The sequence below is a fragment of the Papaver somniferum genome, chromosome 10, assembly GCF_003573695.1.
Source record: "Papaver somniferum cultivar HN1 chromosome 10, ASM357369v1, whole genome shotgun sequence".
NCBI classification, from domain to species: domain Eukaryota; kingdom Viridiplantae; phylum Streptophyta; class Magnoliopsida; order Ranunculales; family Papaveraceae; genus Papaver; species Papaver somniferum.
In genome coordinates this window covers 51,665,896-51,676,033 of record NC_039367.1, presented here as the reverse complement: position 1 = coordinate 51,676,033, position 10,138 = coordinate 51,665,896, and the positions used below count along the sequence as shown (strand labels likewise).

The following is a 10,138-nucleotide window of genomic DNA, read 5'->3' as shown; positions in this document are numbered from 1 at the left end:
AAATGCGCTATATAGCCAAAATGACACTTTTTCTGGGTCAAATGGACGGGTAGAAATTCGGCCTGGGTCATATGGACATAGCATCTTTTTAATGGGAACAAACTAAATTACCCTTTCTATCACGCTATTTAATATTGTTTGTCAACATTCTTCTCGTCTTCTCCGTCGCCTCCACAGAAACTAGATCTGAAAAACTATTAGAAGCTCTCTTTCTCCATCAGCTTCTGCACCTCATCTTCTCCATTACCAAACAACAAGTACCATCATCTTCTTTCTACGCCATCTCCAATATCAAACCAGTAACATCATATTCCTCTACCATCTCTATCTCCTCCACAATCACCAACACCACCATCGACATCATCAACTTTATCCAACAAACACCATCATAGGTATCAGCAACACCACCATCAAAATGGGTTTTCTGTTTGCGTAATTTAATTAAATTTCTCAAATTAGGATTTTATATTGATTAGATTTCAGAAGATAAGAAATGAAGACTATGCTCAAATTGGTAAGTTTCTTAACCTTAATTGTGTTTTGATTGCAATTGATTTCAAATTTGTTCATCTTAATTAGATGAAACTGGTTTTATCCTGTGCTAGATTGAGTTGAACAAACATGGAGAAATTGGGTTTTATCCTATACTAAACTGGGTTTAATTTGCTTTCACCCATTTTAAACTAGGATGAAACCGGTTTCATCTATAGGTAGGATGAATCTATGATTTTTGAATTCGGTATCATTCATTTTAAACAAGGATGAAATTGGGTTTCATCCTGTACTAAATTGGGTTGAATTTGCTTTCACCCATTTTAAACTAGGATGAAACCGGTTTCATCTATAGTTAGGATGAATCTATGATTTTTGAATTCGGTATCATTCATTTTAAACAAGGATGAAATTGGGTTTCATCCTATACTAAATTGGGTTGAATTTGCTTTCACCCATTTTAAACTAGGATGAAACCGGTTTCATCTATAGTTAGGATGAACCAATGATTGTTGAATTCGGTATCACTCATTTTAAACAAGGATGAATTTGGGTTTCATCCTATACTAAATTGGGTTGAATTTGGTTTCACCCATTTTAAACTAGGATGCAACTGGTTTCATCCTATACTAGTTTACTCTGTATTTTGCTCTGTTTGAGGTTACTATGTTTTTTGCTCTTTTTGAGGTTACTCTGTTTTTTGCTCTGTTTGAGGTTACCGATGGTTGCTGGAGGAGAAGATGTTCATGGGTTTATTGGGTTTGGTTTGAATTGGTGTTTGGTTGAGAAAATTTTAGCTGGATGGTGATGGTGGTGGTCTGATGTTGCTAACAAGATGTGAAATTAAGGATTTTACAGGCATGCAATGGTGGTGATTTGAGCTGAGATTGCAATGGTGGATTTGAGCTGAAAATTCACGAACATGTTGAAACAAAGTACTCTGTTTTTGTTGTACTCTGTTTTTTTCTTCCAATTATTGTATGGAATATCCACGTACTCTGTTTTATGTTATTCTGTTTTTTGTTCTTGTAATTTTTAGTGGATTTGAGCTGAAATACACGTACATGTTGAAGGAGATTACTCTGTTTTTTGTTGAGATTGCAGAGTACTCTGTTTTTTTCCAACCTTTACTAACCCAGTAAACACTTGAAGAAGATAAGGACATATTGGTATGTTCCAATTAATTAATAAAAAATATTCTGGTTGAAATATCCAAATTGGCTATTTAAACAATATTTTTTTTATTACTGTCCATATAAACAGTATCTAAACCTAGAAATTTATTTCACCCAAAAATTCTTGTTTTTGGTCTTTTTGACTAATTTTGTGTATAATTTTTCAAAAATCCTAAATACCACTTCTTAACTGTTAAAACAACCCTAACAAGTAAGCCAAAAAGAACCCTAACAAGTAAGCCAAAAAGAACCCTAACTTACGGATAATATTTTTTTTACCATCTCCACCAGCGACCACCTTCTTCTTCTTCGACTCACGCAACACCACCTTCACTAATCTTTTTTTTAGATTATTGATACTGCTTTTTGATTTGATTTTAATATGGTCAGACTATTAAAATTGTTTAGATTGAAATGTTCCCCAACCTGATCGACTATAGAAAGAAAAAAAAAACGGGAGAAAGGAAATGTAGGCGTTCGGGAAGAAACGACTACAATAAATGAATAAAAAAAAACTAGGTTAAACGGTTCCACTGCTAGTCCAATATTCATTCCATCAATTGATTTGAGTACTTCCAAAATTCATCGACAGCTTGACACGGTATGTAATACATTAAATAGTCTCTCCGTCCCCAATTAAATGACATAGTTAAAATTTACTAGTAAATTTAGAAATGATTTATATCTCAAACTATACAACGGATTTTCGTAAATTTTGTATCATTGAAAAACATTTTAAAACACCTACCTAATGAATATAAATATGATTATCAAAATTTACATATTTATTATAATAATAATACTAATCTATTACTCTACTTATTTATGATATATGTCATCTAATTAGGGACGGAGGTAGTACTTTTTCTTCTTAATACTTTCACTATAGGTTAATGATAACAGGATTCTCTCGTGATGGTGATAGTTTATTTGTTGATGCATTAATCGATGAAAGATTAAGAGATAATAGGTATTTGGTGTACTAAAATTAATTAGAAGGATCTCATAACTTAGGATTTAGTTTTTATAGCTTAGGGTTGATGGATTTTTAATGATTGACTTTTTGGGGTGGTAATTAGGAAAACGGAAAATGGGTCATTTGTTTAAATATTTTTAAATCACGGTTCAAATGGACGAGAAAAAATAGTTTGGGTGAAATGGCCAAAAAAAATAGTAAGCTTAAATTTAGAAAATAGCAAGGATGAAACTGGATATATCCTGTGTAAATTAAAAATAAGAAAAAATATTTGAAAATAGACACGATGAAACTAGTTACATCCTGCCTATTTTTACATTTTTGTCCATTTAAACAGTATCAAAATCTAACTGTCTATTTCACCCAGGAATTGTTGATTTTGGTCTTTTTAACCAATTTTGTGTTAGGAAAAAGTAGAATTGAAAAGCACAATTATTTTAGAAATTGTGAGAGAGGTGGCATATAGGAAAAACGTGGATGACAAATAGGTGAAACCTTTGAAAATTGAGGAATTTGGGAAGTGCTTTGGGGGAAAAGCACTTTGATTTTTTTTTAACCAAACACCAATTTCAAAGATTATTGACATATATAGGTTTTGAAAATGCTTTTAAAAAAATAAAAACATTACAAAACTCAGCCTAAATCACAGACTAAAACCACGGCCAACAGCCAGCCAGTTGAGATCAGTTTGAAAATTAAAGACTTGCCAAAAAGAAAAATTAAATACTTGTCAAAATCAACGGTCAAATTTTGATATAAAAAGTCCGGTATTTTTTTTACTATGGCCAAATATGACCAAACAAATGCTCAATTTAGCATAATTGTGGATGCCTTAAGATCTACCCAGTTAAGACCATGCATCTCAGCAGTAGAGCGAAGTACTACTATTGTTGTACGGCAGAAAGCGGGAAACTTTTTCTACAGCATCTAGGGTTCGGGTAACTCTCTCCGTTTTAAAGTTTTCTGTCGGGTTCTCCTAGACACTGTCGCCTCTGACAGACTTCAACCCCTCATTTTTCATTTTTCCCGAGTTGTAGAAAAAAAACAAACTAAATTCCTAGAAAAACACTAAGAAGTAAGAACCATCTAATGAAACCCTAGTTCAAGCTTTCAAGGTTCTTGAATTCGTTCTTCAACTATCTTTCAAGACGAAGATACGAAAACGAGTACCAACCGGGTCATCTGAAGCCCCAAAACCAAGTACAGACACACACACTCTCTCTCTCTCTCACTCAGTTTTTTGTTTTGGGGTTTTCATTTTTGCTTGATTTTTCTGGGTAATATGTTGATAATCATGTTGATCAGCGATAAATCTCTGTCCCTTTGCTTTCTTATATCCTGCATTTGTGTGTTTTATGTGATTTTCCTCCTAAAAATCGTGTCTTTGTTGGATCTCTTGCATGATTTGGTTACAGTTTATGTGCACCCTAGGTTTTACTGTTGTTTGCTTATTTTTTGAATTAGGAGTTTTTCTTAGATTTACTCTGGAAAACCTGAAGCTAGGTTGGGTGAATTTTGGGATTATTTCAAAATTTCATAAATCCCCAACTTTATTTTAAATTTTTTGAATTTTGGGTACATTTCAGAAACACCTACTTTAGAACATCTAATTATAGGTGCAATGGGTAGTAGAGGTATTTTGCAATGGTTTCCTTCTTGACATCACTAATCCTGTTGGTATAAATTATCAATGATGTCCTGAAGTGTATGCTCTTTATAGTTAATAGTCTGTCAGAACTCTGTTTAATTTGTTATTTTCTTTCACTCAGTAATTCAGGCGACATAAAATCTCGGATTGCTAATTTTGTTTCACCTGATTAGTAGCGTTTAAGTTTAAGAATGATTCTAAGTGGTTGGTTGTTGGCCTAATGTAGGAATGACAACACCCACTGACAGACTAAGCCAAGCGCCTGTGGAAGGGCTCTCAGTTTTTTCTCAGGATGCTCGTCCACTTGGCCGAGACCCCGTTAAAGCGTTGACAAGAGAAGAGATTGATAAGGCTCATTCGTATGTCTTGAATAGTTGTGTTGAAGCTCAGCCATACTTCGCGTAAGTGACTTCTTATCAATTTCGCTTTCCTTTCAGTTTTTCCTGTTTCTTTTGTTTGAATTAATCTTATTCTTTTGATGGAAAAATTAATTATATATATTATCTGGTTTGTAGTAAATACCGCGAAGAACTGAAAGTTGGAAGTGGTGTTAAATTATCTGGAAGGCAACAAAAAGACTTTGCACAATGGCTTAAACAATATGTAAGTATAGAAGATTAAACCTTTTAGGACAAGAGTGAATCTTAATTAACCCCAGATTCTCAAGACATCCCATTAAATGAATACACCTGGAGCATTTTCTTTTAGGTAAGTGAACCAGAAGAAGCATGTTATCTCGACCACGTTATATTCAAAGAGGTTTGAGCTGTTTATGGTACTTGGAGAGTATGGTTCTGTTTCTCGACATTCAGGAGTCGGGGGAAATCTCGTTAGATTTTCAGTGAGTCGATTATGTGATGATCAGGATATCTGAACTTATTGACCCAAAGCAACTGATAAGCCCTCTACTTAATTCTTGAGGTACCAGTAACACAAATGTTGCAACATGTTTAGTTGGCTCAATTATGTTCACTAAGTCCTTCTGTTCAGCTTATTTGAGAACAAGTTGGGTCTTTCTAGATGATTAAAGTAAGTGTTTTCTATGGGGTTTCCAGGGAGTGTTCCTCTTATATTGTTGAGAATCTGGGGTTGGTTTGAGGATTGTGCTTGCGATCACATACAATGTTCATTGCTAGATTTGTTAACACCGTGTCTTCATTTTCTTCTTAAATTTGTAGCTGATGACTTTGCGGCATCAAGAATCAGAAGAAGCCACAAATGAATTGTTCTCACTGGCTTGTGGACCTCACTCTATGAGGTCATACCCATGCTGTGTTATTAACGGGGTTTGTTTTTGGGTCAGACGGGATAAGCGGCATAAAGCTCCAAATCCTGGATTGCATATAGTTAGAGAACATGAAGGTGAAGTGGTCGAGTTGTTTGGTTACGCAACCAATGTAATTGAGTTGGTCTATAAACTTGGGCATCGAGTTGTATTATTTAGCACTGAATGGTTCAACACAAGTCCTAATGAGAATTTTATTCAAAAGGAAGGTAATTTAATAAACATATGTGTGAACTTTAAGTGGTACCATGATGATGCTTTTGTTCTTGCAAATGAAGCAACACAAGTGTTCTACCTCGACGACCAAAAGTGGAGACCAAATTGGAGATTGGTTCAGGGACTGCAAGATACAGTTTTGCTGAACATCAAGCCCACTGATGATATCAAGGTGCTCATTTTTTCATTCATCTTTGAACAAGTTTAGCTGTATTCACATTCTAACTTCTTCTTTAATTCTCTTGGGGTTGCTGTTTTTGTAGAATGAATCTAACAAAAACTCTGCAGCAGTAGCACAAATTCCAGATAACATCTCTGATAGTGAACACGAGGTATGCCTTCGGGAACATTGGTATGCTTAACAGTTGTTTACAACATCTGATACAAAATTATGTTTTGATCCAGCAGAGAATAAGCACCGAACCACAGCGTAGTACATCTATGTCATCGACGACATCATCACGTAAAGAAACAAGGAAGGAGCAGGTGAATGAATTGGTTAAGACTCTAGAAGCAGAGCTAGAGAATGAACGTGCATTGACGGTAAGTCAGAAGGCTGAACTCGATAGTCGATGTGCATTAACCCAGGTTCAGAAGGCTGAACTCGAGAGCCAACGTGCATTAACCCTGAGCCAAAAGGTTGAACTCGAGAGCCAACAAGCACTGACCCTGAGTCAGAAGGCTGAACTCGAGAGTCAGAGAGCATTGAGCAAGAGTCAACAAACGGAACTCGAGAGTCAACGTTTATTAACTCGGTGTCAACAGGCTGAACTTGAGAGCACACGGAGAGTTGTTCAGGGCCAAAATCAGCTCCTTCAGGATCAGCAGCAACTTCTTAAAGATCAACAAGAACGCCTGAAACATTTTGAAGACTTGGTAATGAATCTACACAAAAGTAGTGATCAGTCAGGACCTGCCTTTGGTACGCCTGGGGCTGGGGTCGATCTTACAGAAACTATTGCCAGAATGAGCACCTATAAACGGAAGAGAGTTTAAAATGATGGATTATATTTCATCTGAGAAGTCCCTACTAGTGATGGTATATGCCATTGATAATCGTTGTAGTCTTTAAGTAGAAACACTTTTTTTTCTTTTTTAGTTTTAGCCGGACATGTTAATTTCAATTTGTACAATTATTGTTTCTTGTGCTACTTCATCATCCCCATTTGTTCTTTTCACTGACGGCTTCCGAATGGTGGTGACATACTCATGGACTCATGGAAGCCGATTCTAGATGTTTTTTGCATTAGACTGTAGCCAAGTGGTGGGAGTAGCATTAGACTCATGGAAGCCGATTCTAGAGTTCTCTTTTTTTTTTCTTCTTTGGCAGAGCAATTGAGTTCTCAAGTGGTGGGAGTAGCATTAGACTGTAGCCAGAGGATAATAGCATTTTTCACCAGCGTTTATTACATTTTTCACCAAAACTCATGCATGATAATTCTGGACTTGAATCAAGTCTTCAATCAAACAAGAAAAAGAACGAAAAGAGAAACTACCATCAACAATATTTATATAATATCATCTATACCACCACCACCACCCAGCACACAAAGTACCTAATGTAATCTAACGTTTTGAATTACAGAAACTGAGCCAGAACAGTCTTTACAAGATGATCGGCAACAATGTGATTTGTCCTTTCGGTTGGGTGGAAAGCATCCCAAAACAAATATTTGTTGGCGTCTTTGCAAGTAAAAGGGTTGCTTGCATCACACAAATACCCCATTTCGAAAATCCCCGTTGCACAACATGCCACTGCCGCACTCTCAAATCCTGCATCAAACAAGGAAAAATAAAACTGAATTCAGGTACATAAACGACCCAAAAGAAAAATAACTAATGACCCTACATTTTAACTATCATTGTTTCGGTGATCTGCCTTTCTTAACTAGCTCTCCCCCAACTAAGCCTCCAACTACTACTACCTAAACGACTACCTACTATCATTAAAGACCCAAACCCACACATCCTTGTGGTGCAATAGTTTTACTGAATAAGATAACGTATCACTTTTTCACCATAGAGTACTTCTGTCAGCATTGATATGGAAAAAGCCTGCATTGCAAATAGCAAGACAATGACGGAACAGAGTGACAGACTAGTTTTTTAAAAGTAAAATTGAATGCGGTTGGTCCTCATCGGTTAAAATCTCTCATCAACATCACAAAATGTCTAGTCTACTATAGTTTGGGGTGTGAATCATAGTGCAGACTGAGGTCGTATTCCTGTCAGGTCGAATTATATCGTAATATCAAGTTTCCAATGGCACAACACAATGGCTCAACATACAAATATTTCACAATGTGACTAGTTGGTGTGGAAATTTAAGACACACTAGTGTGCAGCATTTGTTAGGTATTAAGATCTGACAATGACTTATTGGTTGTTTGGTTCTATTGGTTTTAAGGAATTAATGAGTAATTAATTAAAGTACGCTAATTCATTTCCGAAAACTTTAAGTAAAAAACTCATCGGAAAAGAAAAAAAAACTTACCAAACTGTGAAGGTTTCGTCATCATCTCGAAGAATATATCATATGGATTTGAAAGAACCAATCTAATCCCAGATAGCTGTTGATTCAGTTTGTCAGTCAATCCACTTAGCTTTCCATTAAAATCTCTAGCAATTTTATTGTAATCTTCATTGCACCCACTTCCGGTAAACATATTTCTACTTCTTTCTAACGGCAAACACCCAATTGGACATAACCCACCAAGAGATATCTTCCTTGCTCCGAGTTTATATAATTCCGTAATGAAATTCTCTGCAATTCCGATAAGAAAGTTCTGGTACTCTTCTATTGTATATTGCCTTGATCGATTCGACAGCGGCATGTAATAGTTTTCCAGGAAATCATTTGTTCCAAGACTCAGTAAATATAACGCTTCACTTATTATCTCGTTCGCCTTTACGTCACCGGTGGACGCTCTTAACTTCTGCTGATACTCCTTGTAATATTCCAGTTCTTGCCATAGAGGTATCACAGACTGCATTTTACATGGAATTAATGCACATTATACGTAAACACAATCAAATGTAATGGAGGTTTAACCAACTCGGATTTTACTTACCATGACGGCCGCTGTCGCATTATCATAACCTGTTCCAGCGGAAGCAAAATCTACTCCGACAGCAAAGTCATTTATACCATAATTTGGATCCAAATATGCGGGTACGAATGGTTTAGAGCCAAATGCCTCGGATATAAAATCAGATGGAACACGACCATTGCAGAATCTACCAGTAGCTTGACCACCTTGGAAATCACGGCCATAGGGTTTGAAATTACTCTTGAGAATTGTTTGAATTCCGTTGTTGTTTCCGGTGTCTACTGAGGAGTCGCCGAATACGATCACAGCCGGAACTTTTGCTCTGGTTATCTGAATATTTAGCAGTAATATGAATTGAGATATAAGTAGGAAGCAGGATGGTGTAAATTTGGCTGCCATTGTTTCTTGTTTTTTTATGCAGAGATGGTGAGCAAAGTTGAGCCGCTGAGGTATAAATAAATGATGTTGTGGGAAGAGTTATGGGAAATGCTGTCGAGGATTTAATTGCACCAGACCACAGTTAGCAGTTTAGTACATGATGTCCGAGACTATCATCGATATCTTGTAACTCTGGGCTTTGTTTTGTGACATTTGGCATATGTCGAAATCTTGATCATTAAATTGTTTAGATTTTCAAATAGGAATTTATTACTCCGCGTATGTCGAAATCTTGGTCATTAAATTGTTTAGATTTCAAATGTGAATTTACTGCACGGTTGTGATTTTTTTTTTCTTTTTTGAAGCATACTAGAATTTATTAACTACTTGTTTTCAAATGCGGAAAATTATTTCTCTTGTAACGAGGTTTATGCCTGTGGGAGACTGTGTTAGTCTGAAATGGAATTTCCTTGTTACCCGGGATCACAACTATTTTCAACTCCAAATCCGCACCTTCTATACTCATAACTTCTAATAATTTCACCTCAATTTTATCTTTCAATCTCAAATTCATAAAAACTGCTCAATTTTAATCCAAACACCTCATTAATTTCATTTCAATTTAAAAAAAAAAAAATTCAAAAAAATGGCAACCCCATCAAAAACAAAAAATAGTTCATCACAAAGAGTTTGTGGTCCAATGTTTAGCCTGGATGAAGATAAAGCTATTTGCAGAAGTTATGTAGCATTTCCGCTTGATTCAGTCAACGATGTTCAACAACCACATCATGCATTCTGGAGGAACATTTTTACACAATTTTGTAAGGTTACTGGGAATCCAAAAAACCATGATGTTTCCGGGTTGTCAAGTCGTTTTGGTACAATTAGCAAAGACCTGAACAGTTGGATAGCTTTGAT

General features: G+C 35.8%; 2 protein-coding genes across 3 annotated transcripts; one reads left to right on the top strand and one right to left on the bottom strand.

The window, feature by feature from the left end:
- The first annotated feature begins 3,558 nt into the window (after positions 1-3,558).
- Positions 3,559-7,109, top strand: LOC113318649. Of its 2 annotated transcripts, none has more exons than XM_026566841.1 (6): positions 3,559-3,843; positions 4,518-4,692; positions 4,807-4,894; positions 5,470-5,964; positions 6,056-6,124; positions 6,198-7,109. In XM_026566841.1, the coding sequence occupies exons 2-6, from the start codon at positions 4,520-4,522 to the stop codon at positions 6,786-6,788; spliced, it is 1,416 nt and encodes a 471-aa protein (XP_026422626.1). In that variant the 5' UTR covers positions 3,559-3,843; positions 4,518-4,519; the 3' UTR covers positions 6,789-7,109. The 2 variants fall into 2 exon arrangements, with proteins under 2 accessions (XP_026422626.1, XP_026422627.1); XM_026566842.1 differs by having other exon boundaries at positions 3,564-3,843; positions 6,201-7,109.
- Positions 7,110-7,176: 67 nt separating this feature from the next.
- LOC113318650 (GDSL esterase/lipase At4g26790-like) lies at positions 7,177-9,327 on the bottom strand. Its single transcript, XM_026566843.1, has 3 exons — positions 8,864-9,327; positions 8,287-8,779; positions 7,177-7,565 (listed from the first exon to the last, which is right to left on the bottom strand). Exons 1-3 carry the CDS (start codon positions 9,239-9,241, stop codon positions 7,372-7,374), a joined length of 1,065 nt encoding a protein of 354 aa, XP_026422628.1. The 5' UTR covers positions 9,242-9,327; the 3' UTR covers positions 7,177-7,371.
- Between the last annotated feature and the right edge of the window lie 811 nt (positions 9,328-10,138).